Genomic DNA, 23229 nt, shown 5'->3' with positions numbered 1-23229 from the left:
GGCACACCTTGGCACCCAAAAGACGGATAAAGATTTTAAAAACAGTCTTTGGATTTGTAAAGGAGACACTGTTGCTGGTTTTAGAATTCCTACAGTGCAGGAGGCCATTTGGCTCATCAGGTCTGCACCAGCCTTCTGAAAGAGCACCTTCTCTAGGCCCACTCCCCTGCAATCCCACAACCCTACCTCACCTACACATCTTTGGATACCAAGGGACAATTTAGCATGGCCAATCCACCTAACCGGCGCATCTTTGGACTGTGGGAGGAAACCGGAGCACCCAGAGGAAACCCACACAGGCAGTGGGACAAAGTGCAAACTCCATACAGACAGTGACCAAAGGCTGGAATTGAACTCGGGTCTCTGACGTGTGAGGCAGCAGTGCTAACCACTGTACCACCCCTTTTCTTCAATATGCAGGCGACTGACTAGGTGCCTGACAAAAAGACGGCAATGAAAATAATCTAATGCCAATGTTGCAAAATTTATTCTCAGGTTTTCATTATCAAAAAAAATGTTTTAAAACTAAAAACACTAAAAATGACTATCTAAACAAAGAAACAGACCATTTTACAGGACCTGGCATGATGCCACATTTAAACAACATGTAAAATAAACCAGACATATGTACCTTGGTTTGTCAGGTGTTCTGCAGTCTGGTAAATTTCTTTAAATGTGGTAACATACTGAGGTTATGTTGTAGAGTTTATTCTCAAAACATCCCAAATTAGGGTCCAGGCTATAAGGACGGTCTAGTGAAACATGAACTACTTGCAATACTATGCTGAAACGACTGGAAGCCAAGACATAATAACAGCAGAGAGCAGCATTACAAAAATCACATCCCAAATAAAGCACTTGATATTGAACCTGGATATCTTCCGCCCATGACCACGATCTTTGAACCACTTCACGACTTCAATCAGACTTTGTTCTTGTGGGTTATACCCTAGTTCTTTTCTAGCCTTCTGCAGGCTGAAGTAATGAGTTACTCCTGTTTTGTAGACTTCTGTGCGAGTCAGAAATGGCTGAAAGTTATAAATGCAGCCTACACAAAAATGAATGATTTCAGTGAGGAAGGCAAAAAAATAGACCAGTCCGAGTGGCAGTCGAATTGTGGGGTGCTTGTATCCAAGGCCTTCCACTAATGGTTTGAAAAATTCAAAGTTGTTTACCGGCTTGCCATCAGAGATAAAATAGGCCTGGCCACCAGCTATATGATTTTTTCTTTCTGTGAGAGCTCCCGATGCCAGTATGTGTGCAGAAACAAGGTTGTCAACATGGACAAATTCAACCAAACTGTCTGCTGCCCCGTACACAAACTTGAAGAATCCATTCTCTATATAACTAACTATTCTGGGAAGATGTCTTTGCTCACCGGGTCCATAAATGCCCGCCGGGCGTAGGGAGCAGGTATGTAAAACACCAATGCCTTTCTTTAGCTTTGTACCATTTGCTTCCAGCACCCTCATCTCAGCTAAAGATTTGGTCCGCGAATAATGATCTGGATGAAGATGCAACGGAAGATAAGGGAGAGATTCATCCCCATTTTTAATTACTTGGCCTCCAAACACAACATTATACGTACTTGTATAAAGCAATCTTGGTATCCCATTGTTCAGGCAGGTCTGGATCACGTGCTCTGTTCCTTTAACATTGACGTCCTCTATTAATTTTTTATTTAACTGTTCCCTTCCAGACATGCCATATGAAGCTAAATGGAAAACACAGTCTACATTCCTGAGCACAGCCTCTACTTCCGAGTAGTTGCAAATATCTCCCTTTATAAAGACTATTGCATCAGGCACTTGCTGAATGGGATTGTGGATGTCAAAGAGGATCACCTTTCTGCCCATTTTGTGCAGGGCGCAACCCAATCTGAAACAGAAAAGAAAGTAATAAGTAGCATACAACTATTTTCCTCAAACAGTTCTGGTTACTAACATACAATTATCGTACCGAACATGCACAGGCAATATTATTTACGACATATAAATCGGTTAAAACAGGTACAAATTTACCCCATGCTGGAGCACATTTTAGTATTTTGTGCATGTATTTTACGAATTACAAAAGTCAACTTGGTTCGATGGATAGTACGGTCACCCCGGTCAGAAGATGGAGTCCCCACTTCAACACGTGAATGCACGGGCCCCTCCCACTGCCAGATCTTCCGATCCTGCCGAAAGTCAATGGCCTTTTGGCCTGCCCGCTATATTCCCCGTGATGAGTCCCGCTGCGGCAGGACCTGAAAATCCCGGTCACAATTGATGTTGATGCATCAGCGCAAAACTGAGCAATGTGCTACATTGTCGTAAGTGCCACCTTTTGAATGAATACAGGTGGATGCAAAAGATCCCATGACATTGCTCAAGACATAGGAGAGTTTCACCAGTGTCTTGGCCAACATTCATCTTCAAACAATACAGATTAACTGGCTAGATTATAATACAGATTATCTAATTTACTTTTTCAGAATTATCACGAGATACAAATTGGCTGTCCTGTTTGCCAGTATAACAAGAAACCGTTTCAAAATAACTAATTGAATACGAAGTGCTTCAGACTGTCTTGAGGTGTAAAAGTGCTATTTCGATACAAGTATTTTCTTTCTGTCCCTATGGAAATTATGATTGAACTATACTTTGCTACACCACCAAACAAGAATTGTCACGCAATCAGAAGCGGCAACCATAGAATAAAACAGCAAGAAAGGAGGCCATTCAGCCTATTGTGTCTGTGCTGACTTTAAAAAAGAGCTTTGTATTGAAAATACATTGAAGAATGAAAGCCTGCCACTAAATGGGCTGTAACATGTTAGAAGGAAACAGACTCAATTCACTTGAACAACTACCAACTTAACTTGGTTGCATGTTTGACTCACAGTAACCACATAGAACAGGAGATCTCACCATAGCAACAAGAACAAGCCCAAGTTGGGCTGGAGGGCATTATGAACACCTGAATAAACTGGGTTCTGGATACAAAGAAAACATGTTATTTGTGGGTTAGACTGAACATATTAATTTAAGAAATAGCAGTAAGAGGCCATACATCCCACCAAGCCTGCATTTAATAAGATTATGGCTGATCTTCAACTTGGTATCCACTTTCTCATCTTCTCTCCACGAGCCTCGATTCCTTTAAACTCCAAACATCTATCCATCGGTCTCGAGTATACTCAACAGCTGAGCACCCACAATCTTCTGGGGGCAGAGAATGCCACAGATTCACAACCCTGAGTGAAGAAACGTTTCCTCATCTCAGTTCAAACTAGCTAATCCCTTATCCTGAGACTGGTTTTAGAGTTTCCAGCTTCTTAGCATCTCCCCGCTCAAGTCCTTTCAGAATCTATTTGTTTAAGGTGGCACTAAGTGACTTCAAGAAATATCTGCATAGTCCCAACGTTGATAGCTGATGTAATTTTGAAGTGCGTCGTGATCTCCTACGAGAGGCCATGAATGTCTTCCTTCGGGGCTAGTGCTCCTCCTAGTGTGCTCATGTCACATGGAGTGATCGAGGACCACAGGAACAATAATAATGTGAGGGAGAACCTGAAGGTAAACATATCCCCACACCGCAAGGAGGTTTTGGCTGAAATCAGTGTTTAAATAATGAAATATGCAGAAGAGTTTCTATCTACATGAGGTGCACATGTTCTCATCAACACAACGGAAATTCCTTTTTTTTGTTCAGTCATTTCCACATTATTGCTGAACATTTGATTCATTGTTTAACGCGAGTCGCGTTGAACAGCCATGTGTTTCTCAGCACTGCGAACGCCGGGAAACACGCGGCTAAATGTGCTCGCTCCGGCTGTTCCCTTTTGGAAGAATCGTGCCCGTGATTACTGAACACAATAAACTTGGCAGTGGAAGAAGTCAAGATTTTCTTCTTCGTTCTTATTATAGAGTTACAATCGGAGATTTACACAGTACATATCCTGACACTGCCTTATTGATGTATTGAGCAAAGTGGTTATACCTGTCATTGATGTAAAGGCTCTCTTTTTTTAATTGTATACGAACAATTTACTTTTTCTGACTGCAGGAACATCACCTGGTTTCCATTTTAAGATTAGGGAAGCATTGAGATATTAGACAAAAGTACCCCTAAGTGGCTGCTATAAAGTAATTATACACTTACGAATCTCAACCAACTATGACTAGGAGTCTAGAGAATGTCTTGATGAAGATCAACTACAGCAAGAAAAAAAAGAGTGCATCACAGCAAAGTACTATATTGAGTTTTACAATAAAAAAAGTTTTATTTATAGAAAATGCTGGAAATAAATAAGTCAGCTAGCATCCTAAAGTGAAATAGATTATGACCAATGTTTCACTTATGCATAGTCTGTTTTTTGAGCTGCCACATGTGAGCATCTTAAAGAACCACTGCTTGCGTGCATAACTTGCGCCGAACATTCCCAACTCCTGCATGGGTGTGTATCTACGCAGTTTAGAAGGAACAATAATTTTGAATTTAAAAAAAGATACAGGTTTATTAAAAATATCATATTAAACAAAACATTCCAAAACAATTAGCCAAAATTACACAATAGAAGAAAGAGACAAACGAGCAAAAACACATATTAACTTAACCCAAAAAACTAAACTAATCCCCTTAACAGCTGATGATAACCGTCCCTCTAACGGCGCACTTAGCTTTCTCCAAATGTAGAAAAGAAATGAGGTCACCAAACCAAACTGAGGCACCGGGAGGAATAGGAGTACACCACCACCCAAGTAGAACTCGTCTCTGGGCTATCAACAAGGCCAAGGCGAAGACATTGATCATCAGCCCCGACTGAAGCACTGGCGAGTCCGAAACCCCAAATATGGCCACCAGCGGACATGGGTCCAAATCAACGTTGAGTATCTCTGACATGGGGTTAAAAAAAAAAAGGAGGCCCGGAAGCGTACCAACTTGATTCGAGACAAGAACATAGGACTGTGGTTAGCCTTCCTCAAGAGCAGCACTCACACCTGTCCTCCACTCCAGAGAAAAATCCACTCATCCTTGCTTTAGTCACCGCATCGAATTGAATCAAACTTAGCCAGACACATGAAGACGTGTATTTGACCCTGCAAAGGGTTTCACTACGCACCTCCCTGCCCCAAATCTGCTCCATGAAAGACAACAAAACTCTGGACACCCTTGATAGAGATTTTAGCTTCGACCGATCCAGACTAGGGTTCAGAACACAGTTTAGGTCTCCACTCAAAATAAGATATAACAAATCTTAATTAGGGAGGAGGGAAGTCAGCAGATTATTAATAAAATTCGGATCACCAGACTCTGGGGCATATATATTAACCAGAACCACCGGAGTGCCCACCAGTGAGCCACAGACAATAACATGCCTGGCATTGGGGTCAGCCAAGGTCTGAGAGGCAGAAAACTGTGCCATTTTATTAACTAATAATGCTGCACTCCTGGCCCTACCATTGAAACCGGAATGAGAGACTTGTCCTTCCCACCCCTTCAGCAGTCTTGACAAGTGCCTGACCCAAAAATGACTCTTGCAAAAACACCAGATGGGAATTTAAACTCTTGAAGTTGAGCAAACACTCTTGACCTTTTCACTGGGCCATTAAACTCCCTGACATTCCAGGTGTCCCATCTCCCACCCTCCCTCAATCCAGAGTCAGCCATTTACACCAAGAGAGATTACCCAAAAGAGACGTATGCGATACAGCAACCAGGCCCACCCAAATTGGTCGCCAAAAAAAAATCACAAGACTAAACAAAGAAAAATCTGCAAGCACCGTCAGTAAACTATCCTTACTCCACCCCCACCCCACCCCACCCTCAAATACACCACACCCAAATATAGATACAGACAGAGGCAGGGTTTAACAAGGACACACTGAATAAAGATCAGTTTTGTTTACAAACGATATACATGCACTTCCCGGTAGACCCCCAACGGGTTCCTTCTGGTTGGTGCCTTACTGGCTGATCTCACAGACACTGGATCATTGAGATACCCCGCACCTAGTGGGGGAGCCCACACTCCACAAGGAGCACAAGGAAGACAAGCATCCCCAATCCGTAGGTCCCTTGTGGAATAGTACACAAGGATGGAAACTCTTAAGCTCATTATCTAAAAAACTACTATAGAGAATTGCAGCCAACCCTTCAAAAAACACTCCCATAGCTAACTCTTAGGTTAGCAGGGAGGTTCCCAACTAGAGTTAAGAAAAATGGTTACAAATATTAAATTAAACCATTACGCTCCAACAGGGAGGTATATATTTTCATAACAAACAGAACAGAACACATTAAACTAAACCCCAAGCTGTAAAAAATTCAATCTCATCAAGAACAGGAAAATGAAAGAATAAACATGGAACTATGGAAATACAACAATTCAATATCCCCGTCTCCAACACCCAAAAAGCTCAATCACACCCTCCCCAACCAGTGCTTCTTGACAAGGAAGTCCATCTCTTCCGGCGTATCAAATAAACAGTCCTTTCCATCAAAAGTCACTCGAAGCTGACCAAGATTCATCACACCGAACTGGAATCCACTTTTGTACAGGGCGATCTTGTCTTTATTGAACTCAGCCCTCTTCTTTGCCAGCTCCATTCCCAAGCACTGGTAAAACCTGATGGCGTGGCCTTCCCATCTGAAGTCTCAATGCTCCTTCGCCCATCTCAGAACCCCCTCTTTCTCTTTGAAGCTATGAAACTTCACTTCAACTTCAGCGGTGTATCCTCAGGACGAGGCCTCTGTCGGAGTGTACGGTGGGCTCGGTCCAACTCAGGAGGAAGCATGAATCCACCCTCTCCCACCATTTTAGCAAACATCTCTACGAAGTACTCCATGGGGGTTGGGTCTTCCATCCTCTCTGGCAGTCCCCACAATTGGGATGTTTTGCCTCCTGGGCCGATTTGCTGGATCATTCACCTTGGCCTTCAACGATTTATTCACTTCGGCCACCAATGACATTTCCGCTTTCGGTGAGGCAATCTAATCACTGTGTCTCGAAAGGGCCACTTCCATATCTTTTATTTGGGCTCCACAGGCTTTCACAGTTTCATTGGTCTTTTCTAGAGCCGCTCAGATGGGAGCCAAGGCCTCCTCCATTGATTTCCAGAGGTCCTCCGACACAACCTGCCAGCATTTATCAAATTCTTTTGTCAAAGCACCTCGGCCGTTAATGGTCGGAGCCCCAGAGGCTGCCTCCGCCATTTATCTGCCAATGAACTCTGAGAGGCTTCCAACAAACCCTTCAACAAACTTCTGCTGTCCACCTTCTTTCCCCTGACTTTTCTGGACATTTCAATCATATAGAATCTATATCCCATTAGTTATGTGGGTTTTCAAAAGAAAATGCCACCTGAAAATGAGAGAAAATGGCAAAAGGTGCAGTACTCTAGAAGGAGCCACCTCGTACAAGTCTTCCCTCTACATTACACCACCTGAAAGCCCCAGAAGGAATGTTAGCTAGTGACTTTTTTGAACAAATACTGTTCATTAGATTGAAGACACCTCATACATTTTAACAAGGTTGAAAAAGAGAAAAAGTGGCAATGGAGGGCAATAGTGAGAATCAAGATGCATCAGCAACGCCGTTTGTGTGTGCCTGAATTTCTGCTGTCTTTTGAAGTCACTATTAGTGCATTGCTTTGTTCTTTTCACATCTCCACATCATTGCATTGATGTCAATGGTGTTAAGTCACAGCTTATGTTCAGCAGTTTATGAGTGTTCAATATTTTAATGATTCAATGTCTCCAGTCACTCCACTGAACAGATTTTGCATCCACTAGAACCTGGAAAGTACCTTTGCAATCCAATATCGAGGTGTACATTATTATAACACAGGGCATTAGTAATTATCTGTGCGAACTGAATTCTGTGTTTGTCCCTCCCATTATCCAGAAGGCAGATTGATAATTAATAACCAGCAAACTGGTTTATCTTACATGAAAGACATGAATAATCAGAAGACGGTCTGATAGTGAGTTACAATCCATTTCATGTTACTTTTCTACTCTACCACTGGTAATGGGATAAATTCACTTCAGATTGTCCCATTTTATCTCATTACTGTTAATAGATTCTGACAGAACAGAAACTGCAGAAGCAAAGTGGCGCACAGCTGCAATTTCGAATTGGGTTCTATTGCCACAATTTAAAAGGCAATTTCCCACAGAGAAATGCCACTGAAAAATGTACTTATTAACTGCCCTGCTTTCAAATAGTTTTATGACATTAGTCCTTTGCGCATTATCTATTTAATTCATATCACATAATGGCTGATCTTACCTACATCCTAAATAACCTCCCCCGCCAGTGATCAGGATAGTTTCTGTCGCTGAAGCTTCCATCTCGTTCGGCTAAAAGTATGGTAGGCTGCAGAAAATCAAATTTAAAGATCACTACATTGAAGGTAAAGCAAATTCACAATGTCGCAAAATACAATAACGCAAATGAATGAAGCAATTTCTCTCAAAGTTGCCAGTTAAATCCATACCAGCTAATTAAAAATCTTAACTTATGGAAGCGTACATGTTAAAAAACTAATAATCCATCTATTATTTTGAAAGTGAAGGAGCATGCGAACTAGAACTCCAACCGATTTACCACTGTTAATAACTGGGGCACTAAAAATAATTCTTAAGACCTCGAAGCAAGGACTGAAATTTGGAAAATGAAGAAATTTGTTTAGGACTGATTTTGAACATCGTATTCAACGCTCCCGTTTTAAAAAGCAATGTTCTATAAAAGCAGGAACAGTAAGTAGCCATTTTATCACATCCGAAAAATATTGTGTACCGTGCACACTTCGTGCAACCACTTCTTCCACTCACACTTCAGATATCAAACTTCAAACATGTCCTTTGGCAACTGTAAACAAAGTCATGCGAGATTTATCCATAACAGAATAAACTTGATGGGGATCATGTGTAATAATTCTGGAAGGAAAAATAAAACAATGACAATTATAGTCTCACACACTAGTGGCTGAGAGCAAGACCATAAATGGAAAGGGGACCCCTCATTTAAAACAGTGAACCCTAGTACTAGATTCTCCCACAAGAGGAAGCATCTTCTCCACATTAAACCTGTCAAGACCCCTCAGGGTCTTCTATGTTTCAATCAAATCACCTCTTACTCTTATAAACACCAGCAAATACAAGCCTAGCCTGTCTAATTTTCCTGAAAAGACAACCTGTCCATTCCTGGTATCAGTTTAATAAACCTTCTCCGAATGTTTCTAATACATTTACATCCTTCCTTAAATAAGGAGACCAATTCTGTACACAGTACCCAAGATGTGGTCGCACTAATGCCCTACACAATTGAAACATAACCTCTCTACTCTTGTATTCAATTCCCCTTGCACTAAATGATAATATTCTATTAGCTTTCCTAATTACCTTCTGTACCTGTATAGAAACCCTTTGTGATTCATGCACTAGGGCACTCAGATCCCTCTGCATCTCAGAGCTCTGTGATCTTCCACCATTTAGATAATATTTTTATCTTTCCTGCCAAAATGGGCAATTGCACAGCTTCGCAACATTATGCACAAAGAACAAAGAACAGCACAGCACAGGAACAGGCCCTTCGGCCCTGCAAGCTTGCGCCGATCATGATGAACCTTCTGCACTTCCGGGGTCCATGTCCCTCTATTCCCTTCCTATTCATGTATTTGTCAAGATGCCTCTTAAACGTCACTATCGTACCTGCTTCCACCACTTCCCCCAGCATCAAGTTTCAGGCACTCACCACCCTCTGCATAAAAAAACTTGCTTTGCACATCTCCTCGCACTTTAAACGCTCATGTCCCCTAGTAATTAGCTTTTCCACCCTGGGAAAAAGCTCCTGACTATCCATGCTGTCCATGCCACGCATAATTTTGTAAACTTCTATCAGGTCGCTCCTCAACCTATATCATTCCAGTGAAAACTCCTTTCCCAAATCTTTACCCACTCACTTACCCTGTCTATAGCCCTCTGTAGCCTCTTGTGTCCCCTTCACATCTTACTAATCCAACTATCTTTGTCTCATCGGCACTTCATCCACGTCATTTACATAAGTTGAAAAAAGTGGAGGTCCCAGCACTCATCCATGTGGCACACCACTCATTACATTCTGCCAACCAGAAAAATACCTATTTATGCCTACTGTTTCCTGCGAGCTAGCCGATCTTCAATCCATGCTAATATGTTACCCTCTACACAATGAGCTTTGATTTTTTTTAACAATAACCTTTGTTTGGCACTTTATCAAATGCAGTACATCCCCATTATCCACAGTAGATGTTACTTCTTCAAAGAACTCCCATAAATTGGTTAAACATTATTTCCCTTTCACAAAACAATGTTGCATCTATCTGTCTGATTACCCTTAATGTTTCCAAGTGCCCTGTTATAACATCTTTAATAACAGGTTCTAACATTTTCCCTATGACAGATGTTATGCTAACTGGCTTGTTGTTCCTGCTTTCAGACTTTCCCCTTTTATGAATAAGAGTTACATTTGCTACTTTCCAATCTAATGGAATGTAAAAGTAAAACTAATGCATCAGCTATCTCACTAGCCACATCTTTTAAGGCCCTAGTCCAAAAATGTGTAGGTAAAGTGGATTGGCCGTGGTAAAATTGCCCCTTAGTGTCTAAAGATGTGAAGGTTAGGTGGGGTTACGGGGATAGGGCAGGGGAGTTGGCCTGGGTAGGGTGCTCTTTCAGAGTCGGTGCAGATTTCACGGGCCAAATGGCCTTCTTCTGCACTGCAGGGATTCCATGGATTCTAAGTCCATCAGGACCTGGAGATTTGTTAGCTCGAAGCTCCAGCAATTTTCTCAGTGCCACTTCCCTGGTGATTGTAATTTTGCAGAGTTCCTCTCTCTGTGTTATTTCTGATTTCCAGCAACTTTTGGAATATAACTCGTATCTTTTATAGTGAAGGCCGATGCAAAATATCTCTACGACTTTCTTATTTTCCATTATTAATTCCCCGGATTCGCTTTCTATAAGACGAACAGTCACTTTGTTAACTCTTTTCTAAATATCTACAGAGACTCTAACAATCTGTTTTTATTTTTTCAGCTATGCTCGTCTCATATACTAATTTTTACTTCCTTGTCAATCTTTTGGTTATTCTTTGCTGTTTATTGTATTCTGTCCAATGTTCTGACCGGCACACATCTTTGCGCACGCATTTTCTTTTAAGTTTGATGCAATCTTTAATTTTTTTTAGTTAACCACAGCTGGTGGGCCCTCCCTTTGAAATTTTTCTTTTTCATTGGAATGTATCCTGTGTATCTGAAATAGCCCCTTAAACGTCTGCTGCTGCATCGCTATTGACCTATCTCTTAAACCAATTTGCCATTCACTTCAACTCGCTCTATTTTTGAGACCTCGTAATTGCCCTTACTTGGTTTAAAGTACTCGTCTTGGACCCATTCTCCTATCCATCAAACTGAATGTCTTATCATGATCATTGCTGCCTAGGACGCCTGCACTGTGATTTCATGAATTAACCCCATCTTGTTGCCCAATACCAGGTCTAGTTTAGCTTGCTTTCTGGTGATACCAGGACATGTTGTTCTAAGAAACCATCCTGAAAACATTCTGTCAATTTCCCATCTAGGGTACCTTTGCCCATCTGATTTCCCAGTCTATCTGCAGGTTAAAATCTCCATGAATATCGGTGACATTTTTGACAAGCTCCCATTATCTCTTCTTTTATATTATGTCCTACCATATATTTACAATTAGGAGACCTGTTCACCAATCCCAGAAGTGACTTCTTGCCTTTATCATTTCTAATCTCAACCCAAATAGCTCCTACACCCTCATTTCCTGAACTTAGGTCATTCCTCTCTAATGTGCTAATATCAATATTAATTAACAGAGCCATCCCTCCACTTTTTCTTAAACTCTTGTCCATCTTAAATGTTATATACCCTTCAATATTCAGGTCCCAATCTGTGTCATCCTATTGTCATGCCTCTCTAATGATAACAGATTGTACTTATTAATTTCTATTTGCGCTCTCAGTTCATCCATTTTGTTTTGAAAGCTATTTGCATTCAGATACAGAGCCTTAGCTTTGCCCATTTATTATTTTTGTAACCTCTAACCGTACCTGCTGATTTACTCTTAGATTTGTACTCCCCATCCCTTCCTGTTACAGTCTATTCAGCAATTCCCATATAAACACTTCACTCTCAACTTTTCGATTTGCCACATCTTCCCAAATTTGATCCTTTGCCCACTACTTAGTTTAAAACCCTCCTCCCCAAAGACGTGCAGGTTAGGTGGATTGGCCATGATAAATTGCCCTTAGTGACCAAAAGGATTAGGAGGGGTTATTGGGTTACAGGGATAGGGTGGAAGTGAGGGCATAAGTGGGTTGGTGCAGACTCGATGGGCCGAATGGTCTCCTTCTGCACTGTATGTTCTATGTTTTAATTCCCTAGTTAGGTGACTTGCTAGAACACTGGTCCCAACACAGTTGAGGTATAGACTCTCCCAGCCTTAAAGCGCTCACTTTCCCCAGTACTGATGCCAGTTCCCACGAACCAGAAGCCACTTCTCCAACACCAATCTTTCAGCCACGTATTCACCTCTCTTAATATTTTATGCCAATTTGTACGTGGCTCAGGTAATAATCCAGAGATTTACGGTTCTGCTTTTTAATTTAGTGCCTGGCTTCTCATTCTCTCTATGCAGAACTGCTTAGTTTTACCTGCGCCGTTGGCATCTACATGGACCACAACTGAATCTTCTCACTCAAAGATCCTCTCCAGCCCTGTGCAGATCCCTGAACACAGCCATCTGAACACTTGCTCTTTGCTGCATGGAATAGTGTCAATCTATCTCACTATACTGTCCCCTACCACAACTGCATTCCTCTTTGCCCCCACCACTTGAAAGGCTGCCAGAACCGTGGTTAGTTTTCTCACACATCCTGCAGTCCACACTCTCATTCAGGCAAGCTGAGAAAACCTTAAACCTAGTGAACAATTGCAAAGGCTCCTGCACTCCTGCCCTCTGGATCCCCCTTACCTGCCTCACTCAAAGTCACAGCCTCCTGTCCCTGATCACTGACCAAATCAGAAGACTCTATCCTCTGACACCAGTGGTGTCACTGCCTCCTGGTATAAAGCATCCAGATAACTTTCCCCCTCCCTGATGTGTTGCAGTGTCTGCAGCTCAGCCTCCCACTCAATGACTTTGAGCTGAAGGTCTTCGAGCCGTAAACACTTACTGCAGACATGTTTACCCTGGATCACACTGACATTCAGGAGCTCCCACATGCTGCAGCCTTGACACGTCACTTGCCTTGCCATTCTTAATGTGTTTTAATCAATTACTTAATTATATCACTCGCTTATTTATTTTCTTTTTTAATATATAATTTGATAAACCTTACTGCTAGTTTGTATACTATTTTAAACCTTAGGACTGGAAGAGACCATAACCACTTACCCGATACTTATAAACAGCTAGTCCCATTCCCTGTTGTAGAGTAGGAATCAATTCCTAGAGGGGTGAGACAGGTAGAAAAAGCCAGTCTACTGAAGTTCATCCCTCTAATTCCTTAACTCTTCCATTAAAACATCCACCTGTATCCTGTCCCTATCATTTCTGATCATGTCTAACTATCTGGCAGTTTACTCCTAACCTATAGCATGAGCAAAAAAGGTTTATCCTACTATTTGTTTTAATCAGATTTTCCAAGTCAGACCATAAGACGGTGCTCCTTCTCCCGGCATACAAGCAGAAACTCAAGCGGGAGAATCAAGCCAAGAAGGTTGCGCAGTGCTGGTCCGAGGAAACAGAAGAGCTCCTACATGACTGCTTAGAATCAGTGGACTGTTCCATATTTAAGAACTCAGGGACCAACTTACGAATATGCCATTACCATCACAGACTTCATCAGCAAATGTGTAGACGACTGCGTGCCAAAGAAAGCAGTACTTACGTTCCCCAACCGACAACCATGGCTCAATCGCGAGATTGACTCCCTACTGAAGTACAGGTCTGAGGCGTTCAAGTGAAGAGACCCTGACCTATACAAGAAATCCAGGTACGATGTCCGCAAAGCATCCGAGATGCCAAGAGAGAATATCAGACCAAGCTAGAGTCACAGACTAGCGTTACAGACTCGGCGGTTGTGGCAAGGCCTAAACAACATAATGGGCTACAAAGCAAAGCCAAGCAGTATCTCCAACAGCAGCGCACCCTTCCCCGATGAACTCAATGCATTCTATGCTCGGTTCAAGCAGCAAACCAACAATTCGCTGTTGAGTCCCCGAGCAGCCCATAGCACACCTAGACCCACTATCACAGCTTCCGAAGTCAGATCGGCCTTCTTGAAAGTGAACCCTTGGAAGGCGACGAGTGAGGACGGGATTCCTGGTTGTGCACTCAGAGCCTGCACGGACCAGCTGGCAGATGTCTTCGCAGACATCTTTAACCTGTCCCTACTCCACTCCGAGGTCCCCACCTGCTTCAAGAAGACCACTATCATACCGATGTCGAAGAAGAACCAGGCAACGTGCCTCAATGACTGCTGTCCGGTGGCCCTGATTTCAGTTGTAATGAAGTGCTTCAAGAGGTTGGTCATGAATGCATCAACTCCATACTCCCAGACCACCTCGATCCATTGCAATTTGCATACCGCCACAACCGGCTCATAGCAGAAGGCATCTTTCTTGCCCTACACTCATCCCTAGAGCATCTCGACAACAAGGACTCCTACATCAGACTCCTATTTATTGACTACAGCTCCGTCTTCAACACCATAATCCCAGCCAAACTCATATCAAAGCTCCAACACCTAGGACTTGGCTCCTCACTCTGCAACTGGTTCCTCGACTTTCTGACCCACAGACCACAAATCGGTAAGAATAAACAACACCTCCTCCACAATAGTCAATACCGGGGCCCCACAAGGCTGAGCAGTTAGCCCCCTATACTCCCTGTACGCACACGACTGCATGGCAAAATTTGGTTCCAACTCCACCTACAAATTTGCTGACGATACGACCATAGTGGGCCGCATCTCAAATAACAACGAGTCAGAATATAGGAGGGAGATAGAGAACTTAGTGGAGTGGTGCAGTGACAGCAATCTATTCCTTAATGCCAGCAAAACTAAAGAGCTGGTCACTGACCTCAGGAAGCAAAGTACTGGACACACCCCTGTCAGCATCAACGGAGTCGAGGTGGAGATGGTGATAGCTTCAAATTTCATGGGGTACACAGCACCAATAATCTGTCCTGGTCCACCCATGTCAACGCCACCACCGGAAATTTGAAATGTCCACATTAACTTTTACCAACTTTTACAGATACATCATAGAACGCATCCTATCTGGCTGCATCAGAGCCTGGTATGGCAACAGCTTGGCCCAACACCACAAGAAGCTTCGGAGTCGTGAACACAGTTCAGTCCATCACACGAACCTGCCTCCCATCCATTGACGCCATCTACACCTCCCGCTGCCTGGGAGAAAACGGGCAACATAATCAAAAGACCCCTCCCACCCGACTTACTCTTCCAACTTCTTCCATCGGGCAGGAAATACATTGGACCATGACTTCCTGCTTCATTTTATTCAACCAATTTTGAATCCGCATTGCTATTTTAACAGTAACTTCACTGCCGTGTAAATGTCAACCTACTTGTGACAACAATAAAGATTAGTATTATTTTATTCCACGAGCTATAACTTTTCTCATAAGTCTGTTGTTAGGCTCTGTATCAAATACCTTCTGAAAGTCCACGTACACCACATCAACAATATTACCCTCATCGACCCTTTCTGTTACTCAATGAGCATGGACAATAAGGGGAATGTTCATGGAAGCTTCAGCCATTAAGGTTGCTTCTTTCCATGTTACATAAAGAATATGTCCATCCCTCTGTATACAGCCGCAAGTCTACCTTGTCTTACTGACTGAATAAGGGTACCTCACAAATACCCGGTTACCACGGCGCCGTCCCATCAATCACCGGACGCACTAATTTTTCGCCAAAACAGGTCAGTGAATGGCCCAGGCTGCTGCTAAATATTCTCATTTGTAAACAGGTTCCGAAAAATCGGAAGATTGGGAACTCGTTCGGCCCAACACGTCAGCAATTAATAGTTAAAATCTACGCACGTCATAATCAAAGATGGCGGCTTCCTGCGGCCTCAATCCCTTGCCAGGATCAAAGATGGCAGCCGCCGGCTCCCTCAACCCTTGCCATGATGAAGGATGGCGGCTTTCGGCTCCCTCAATCCCTGCCACAGTCAAAGATGGTTTGTGCAGTTTGTGCCATCAATCCCCGCCATGATCAAAGATGGCGGCACTCTGTGCCATCAATCCACGCCATGGTCAAAGATGGCGGTAACTCAGCCGGTTGGTTCGCCCCGGTTCGGCGGGGCGGTTCCGTGGACGGACCAGGATGGCGGGGGAAATAAACAGCAAGGACTGCGCGGAGGTGGCCGTTAAACTCACCGCTGTCAACAACACACTGGGTATTTATCCTGTATAGCTGGTGCTGGCTCTGACGGGAGGGTGGGCAGGCCGGAGCCGTTTGGCCGCTGAAATGTTGCTCAGTTTGCGGAGTTCCCGCTCACTATTCCCGGGCTGAGAACGGACAGTCCGGCGGTGGCGTCAGCTGCCCTCCGCTGCCCAGCTTTGTGAGAGGAGGGAGTAGGCGCCGGCCAGCTGATGGGCCCGAAGGCGCGCGGCAGCCCAGCAACAACAACCTGCATTTATATAGCACCGTTCACCCGGCAGAATGTCCCATGGCGCTTCGGAGCCGTATTGATCACTTTTTAAAAACTCGCATTTATACAGCGTTATTCTCCATCTGGAATTGCTTTGCAGTCAATGAAGTGTTACCTTTTGAAGGGCAGTCGCTGTTATAACAACTTCCAGATAACACAAGCAGATCCAGCACCGTCTGTGCAGAGAAGCAGAGTTAATGTTTCATGTCCATAGCCCGATAACCCGTTTTTTGTGGTGTTGATTGAAAGAGCGCCCCTGTCATTCTTCAAAGGGTTGGTGCAGACTTAATGGGCTAAATGACCTCCAGCACTGTAGGGATTCTATTCTAATCTTCATGGTAGAATCCTCAAACTGCAGAAGGAGGTCATTCAGCCCATCGAGTCTGCATCGACCCTCGGAAAGGGCACCCAACCAAAGCCCACTCGTCCGCCCTGGACATTCTAAATTCTCTCTGTGTCATGATATGCAAACATGCAACCAATCAACACTCAGAATAGGTCACAACTGGGCAGCACGGTGGCGCAGTGGTTAGCATTGCTGCCTACGGTGCTGAGGACCCGGGTTCGAATCCCGGCCCTGGGTCACTGTCCGTGTGGAATTTGCACATTCTCCCCGTGTCTGTGTGGGTTCCACCTTCACAACCCAAAGATGTGCAGGATAGGTAGATTGGCCACTCTAAATTGCCCCTTAATTGGAAAAAATAATTGGGTACTCTAAATTTATTTTTTAAAAATAGGGCGCAACTAATGGGCAGTCAGGACACTCAGGTGGCATGACATAAGCACTATGAAAGGAATGAGGCACTCACACCCTGCCTCTTTCCACAGACAGACATCTAGAGAGTTAGACAGGGTTGATCGGCAGCATCACACCCTAGCATGTGGCTTGAAGCAAGCTGGTACAGTTAGACTGAGTTACTACAGTTAGTTTGGCAGCGAGTCGAACTCATTTGAGAACTGTGTTAATAGTTCAATAAACACGTTGAACTAATTTCAGAGTCTGGAGCATCCTTTAGTTAAGACTGCATCAAGTAGCAGCCTGTGTTATCCGAAGCAGCATAACACAACATGATACCAGGAATGACTGTTCAATCGATTTAGTTCAACTCAGCAAGATCCGTGACAACCAGCAACTGAATACAGGCACAATGGACAAAATTCAGGCTCCCCATCAGCTCAGGACCACCGGCAATCTTTGTGCCAACTGGCGATCATTCAAGCAGAAATTTCAACTATACATGGAAGCATCGACCTCAATGGCGCGACTGATGCTCGGGAGATAGCTCTTCTACTCACCACTGCAGGTGACCATGCGATAGTGAACTCCTTTCACTTTTCCGAAGGGCAGGACAAAACAAAGTACCAAACCATCCTGGACAAGTTTGACAGCCATTGCGAGGTGGACACCATCGAAATCTTCGAGCACTACATCTTCAAGCAGAGGATGCAAGGTAAAGACGAATCCTTCAACTCCTATCTGACTATCCTTAGACCGCTAGCGCAATCCTGCAACTTTGGTGATATCACTGACTCCATGATCAGAGACCAAATCGTTTTTGGAGTCCACTCTGATCCTCTGCGAGAGCAATTGTTGAAAATCAAGCACATGACCCTGCCACTCGCGATTGAAATGTGTACTGTGCATGAGCGTTCTAAAAATCGCTATTCACAGTACAAAACGGCAGAAAGTGAAAAACAAGCCTCACGAGATGGTGAGTGTTCAGGCCATCTCCCGGATGCAGTGCCTCCACATTGACGAAAGCGGCCATTTTGCACGCTCTTCCCAGGGCCCGATGCATGCTCAATCCGATTGGGAACACGAAGCGGCCGAAAACCACACTGCGCAGGTGCAGACGTCCGAGAACCGCACCGAGCATGCGCACGACGCACTGAGCGTCGTCATGCCAATGTCATGACGTGTGCGAACTGCGGCACCACCTATTTTTTTTTAAAAAAACTGCCCTGGAAGAGGCAAACACCGTTTAAACTGTGAGAAACCAAACCACTATACAGCCCTATGCAGATCTGCACCACCAGTCAGGAGCCAGGGCTCCCAATTCCGACAGCGGCGCATCAGAAGTGTGCAACGCCGAATGCATGACTCTGATCCAGGGAGTGCAACAGATCCAGATGATGAATACCTGAACAACACTTACCGAGTGGGCAATATTACGAAGTGCGACTACGTCAGACCGGACACATCGCGATTCCAATCAACCCTGGCCGTGGATTCCGAGGACGGATGGCATGCAGTGATGAAGGGCAACCACTGCCCCATCCAGTTGAAACTGGACACAGGTGCCTCCGCCAACCTGATTTCACACTTGGACTTCAAGAGAATCAAGAAGCCCCCCACAATCCTTCCAGCTGCCTGCAAACTCCTGGACTACAATGGAAACACAATCAAGGCACTGGGGTCCTGCCATCTGCAGGTGTCCAGCCAACACACACAAGCAAGCTTACACTTCGAGATTGTTAAACCAGACAGGGCGTCCCTGCTAGGTGCACACGCCTGCAAGCAACTGAACCTCATTCAAAGAGTCTACACTACGACGCCGTCCCATTCGGATCTTCAGGCCAGCATCAACGACATCCTAGCCCAGTACCTAGACGTATTTAGCGGGATGGGCACGCTGCCGTACGAGTACAAGATTCTACTGTGGCCTGATGCAAAGCCTGTGGTCCACGCACCACGACGTGTCCCTGCTCCACTGAGAGAGCGCCTGAAGGCAGAGCTCACGAGTCTACAACAAAAAGGCATCATCTCCAAGGTCACTGAACTAACTGACTGGGTCAGCTCGATGGTGTGCGTAAAGAAGCCTTTGGGGGACCTACGCATCTGCATTGACCCCAAGGATTTAAACAAGCATTATGCGGGAACATTACCCCATCCCGGAGAGGGAAGAAATCACGAATGAGATGGCACACGCGCACTTCTTCACAAAATTGGACGCATCCCAAGGATTTTGGCAAATCCAACTTGAAGAATCCAGCAGAAGGTTCTGCACCTTCAACACGCCTTTTGGCAGATTCTGTTACAACCGAATGCCATTTGGCATCATCTCGGCATCGGGGATTTTCCATCGCATCGTGGAACAGATGATGGAGGGAATAGAAGGTGTTTGTGTCTACGTTGACGATATAATCTGTCCACAACCCCAGAGGAACATGTGTCACGACTCAAGAAAGTATTCCGACGCATACATGAACATGGCCTCAACCTAAACAGGTACAAGTGCTGTTTTGGGACATCTATGCTGAAGTTCCTGGGCGATCAGATTTTGCAACATGGTGTGCGCCCGGGCACAGACAAAATTAAAGCCATTGAGGCAATGTAAGTTCCCGAGGACAAGAAAGCAGTACTGCGCTTCCTGGGAATGGTCAGTTTCCTTGGCAAGTTCATCCTGAATTTGGCCACACACACACCACGGCCCTATTCAAACTGGTAAAGAAATAAACCGCCTTTGAGTGGAAGGTGGAGCACCGGACAGAGTGGCTGGAGCTGAAAGCCAAGCTCACCACTGCACCCGTCCTTGCATTCTTTGACCCAAACCGAGAGACCATGATATCCACAGATGTGAGTCAGGATGGCATTGGGGCGGTGTTGCTTCAAAGAGACGACACATCATCCTGGGTACCAGTAGCATACGTGCCATGGGGAAATGACACCCACTGAGACCAAATATGCGCAGATTGAGAAGGAGTGTTTAGGTCTTCTCACCGGCATCCTCAAATTTCATGATTATATTGGCGGCTTGCCAACATTTACTGTTGAGATGGATCATAGGCCTCTGGTCCACATCATCCAAAAGGACCTGAACGACATGACGTCCCGTTTGCAGAGAATTCTGCTCAAACTCCGGAGGTATGATTTCAATTTGGTGTACAGACCTGGCAAGGAGCTCATCATTGCCGATGCATTGTCCCGCTCAGTCAACTCACACAGTGAACCACTGGAGATCATCCAGCACATTGAATTGCAGGTACAACTGTGTGCCAGCACTCTCCCGGCAACCGATAGATTGTTCTCATCCGAGAAGAAACGGCCAAATACCCCCTGTTGCAGCGAGTCATCAACAACTTCAGCAATGGCTGGCAGTAAGGGCAATATCCTCAATTCTACAATGTCAAGGACGACCTGACGCTGATCGAAGGCATCCTGCTCCAGCTGGATAGGATAGTCATCCCGCTACGTCTCCAGAGCATGGTGCTGCGGCAGATTCATAGGGACACCTGGGCGGAGAAAAGTGCAGACGCAGGGCCCGGCAAACTGTCTACTGGTCCGGCAACAACCAGGACATCACGGACATGGTCCTGAACTGCGAAACCTGTCAGTGGTTCAAACCAGCGCAGAGCAAGGAGACACTCCAACCACATGACCTAGAGACCGCTCCGTGGTCCAAGGTTGGCATTGACCTATTCCACGCGAATGGTCGCGACTATATCTTAATCGTCGATTACTTTTTGAACTATCCTGAGCTGCTGAAGCTGCCAGACCTCACCTCACGGACCGTCATCAAAGTGTGTATAGAGACATTCTCACGGCATGGCATCCCAAACATTGTCATGAGCGACAATGGCCCATGCTTCCACAGTTGAGAATGGTCCACGTTTGCCAAGAGCTACAATTTCAGGCATGTCACCTCCAGTCCGCACTATCCACAGTCCAATGGCAAAGTCGAAAAAAGGGTGCGCATCATTAAGCAGCTCATCCGCAAGGCCTCAAACTCCGCTTCCGACATACACCTTGCACTACCTGCATACCGGGCGACTCCCTTGTCCACTGGCATGTCGCCAGCTCAGCTGCTGATGAACAGGGGCCTGCGGACGACGCTTCCAGCCATACACCTGCCCAACCTTGATCACCTCCCAGTGCTGCAGAAGATGCAGCAGCTTCGCGACAGCCAGAAGCAGGACTATGACGCACATGCCACTGATCTGGACATGCTATCCCCGGCAGACACGGTCAGGATCAAGATACCGGATGGTGGGTGGTCTGCTCCGGCTGTCATTGTTCGACAGGCTGTGCCCAGATCCTATGTCCTACGTATGGCTGATGGCTCCATTGTGTGAAGGAATCGAAGGGCACTGCGAAACGTTGCTTGCCGACAACCACTTTCCCCTCCATTTCCACATGTCAAATTGCCACCTCTAGACACCTCGAACCACGAGGCCACCAGTCGTGCCTCCCCCTCGCCTGTCAAGACACCGTCATCCCCTCCACCACCTCTCAGGTGGTCGACGAGGATCAGACGCAAGCCTCAGAGACTGGACTTATGAGCATTTGTTTTGTTTATTCTGTTCTGTATTCCTCAGTCAGTCACATTAGATAGACACATTCACATGTATGTACATCTTTAAAAAAAAGGGGGGGAGATGTCATGATATGCAGACATGTAACCAATGAACACTCCGAACAGGACACAACCAATGGGCAGTTAGGACACTCAGAGGTGGCATCACCACAAGGGGGCATGACATAAACACTATAAAAGGGATGAGGCACTCGCACCCTGCCTCTTTCCACAGACAGACATCTAGAGAGTTAGACAGGGTTGATCAGCAGCATCACACCCCAGCACGTGGCTTAGAGCAAGCTGGTACAGTTAGACTGAGTTACTACAGTTAGATTAGCAGCAAGTCGAACTCATTTGAGAACTGTGTGAATAGTTCAATAAACACGTTGAACTCATTTCAGAGTCTGGAGCATCCTTTAGTTAATACTGCATCAAGTAGCAGCCTGTGTTATCCGAAGCAGCCTAACACAGCACTCTGTACCCGAACAAGCGCTGCAATGTGGCGACTAGGGGCTTTTCACGCTAACGTCATTACAGTGTTAATGTAAGCCTACTTGTGACATTAAAGATTATTATATTGTATTATTATGGCCCCATAACTCCATCTAACCTGCACATCTTTGGACACTAAGGGGCAATTTAGGATGGCCACACAGATAGTCGCCCAAGGCTGGAATTGAACCTGGGTCCCCGGTGCTGTGAGGCAGCAGTGCTAACCTTTGTGCCTAGGCAATCTTTTACCTCCACCCGAGCAGACAGATTTGGATGAGGCATTAAACTCGGGGCCCAAAGACAGCACCTCCAACAATGCTCAAGGCTGGTGATACTTGTTCGAGGTTTTGGGAAGGTTTGGGTTTGGGCCGAGATTTCCCTGAATTTCACCCTGAGTCTTGTGACGCAGGACACATACTAATATGGCTGATGCTAATTAATTAAAATTTGACAACAAGCCACAATAGATATTAGGACAGGTGACCAAAGGTTGATCAAAGAGGTAGATTTTAATGAGTGTCCTAAAAGTAGGAGAGAGAGACAGAGAGCTTTATGGGGAGTGAATTCCAGAACTTAGAACCTAGAGGGCTGAAGGCATGACCACCAATGATGGAGCAATTAAAATCAGGAAGTTTCGAGAGATCAGAATTTGAGAAGTGCCGAGATTTCAAAGGCTTGTGGGAGATTAC

General features: G+C 44.9%; 1 protein-coding gene across 18 annotated transcripts; it reads right to left on the bottom strand.

Moving 5' to 3' along the window:
• Window positions 1-275: 275 nt before the first annotated feature.
• On the bottom strand, window positions 276-17026 carry sdr42e1 (short chain dehydrogenase/reductase family 42E, member 1). 18 transcript variants are annotated; one of them, XM_038806339.1, is made up of 4 exons: window positions 16867-17025; window positions 8789-8928; window positions 8279-8365; window positions 276-1878 (listed from the first exon to the last, which is right to left on the bottom strand). In XM_038806339.1, exons 3-4 carry the CDS (start codon window positions 8338-8340, stop codon window positions 780-782), a joined length of 1161 nt encoding a protein of 386 aa, XP_038662267.1. In that variant the 5' UTR covers window positions 8341-8365; window positions 8789-8928; window positions 16867-17025; the 3' UTR covers window positions 276-779. The 18 variants fall into 18 exon arrangements, with proteins under 18 accessions (XP_038662267.1, XP_038662263.1, XP_038662271.1 ...); XM_038806335.1 differs by lacking the exon at window positions 16867-17025 and adding an exon at window positions 16138-16276; XM_038806343.1 differs by lacking the exon at window positions 16867-17025 and adding an exon at window positions 16138-16276 and having other exon boundaries at window positions 8824-8928.
• Between the last annotated feature and the right edge of the window lie 6203 nt (window positions 17027-23229).

Source organism: Scyliorhinus canicula, chromosome 9 (genome assembly GCF_902713615.1).
Source record: "Scyliorhinus canicula chromosome 9, sScyCan1.1, whole genome shotgun sequence".
Classification (NCBI taxonomy): Eukaryota; Metazoa; Chordata; class Chondrichthyes; order Carcharhiniformes; family Scyliorhinidae; genus Scyliorhinus; species Scyliorhinus canicula.
Note: the sequence above shows the minus strand (reverse complement) of the source record. Positions and strands in the feature narration are given on the sequence as shown.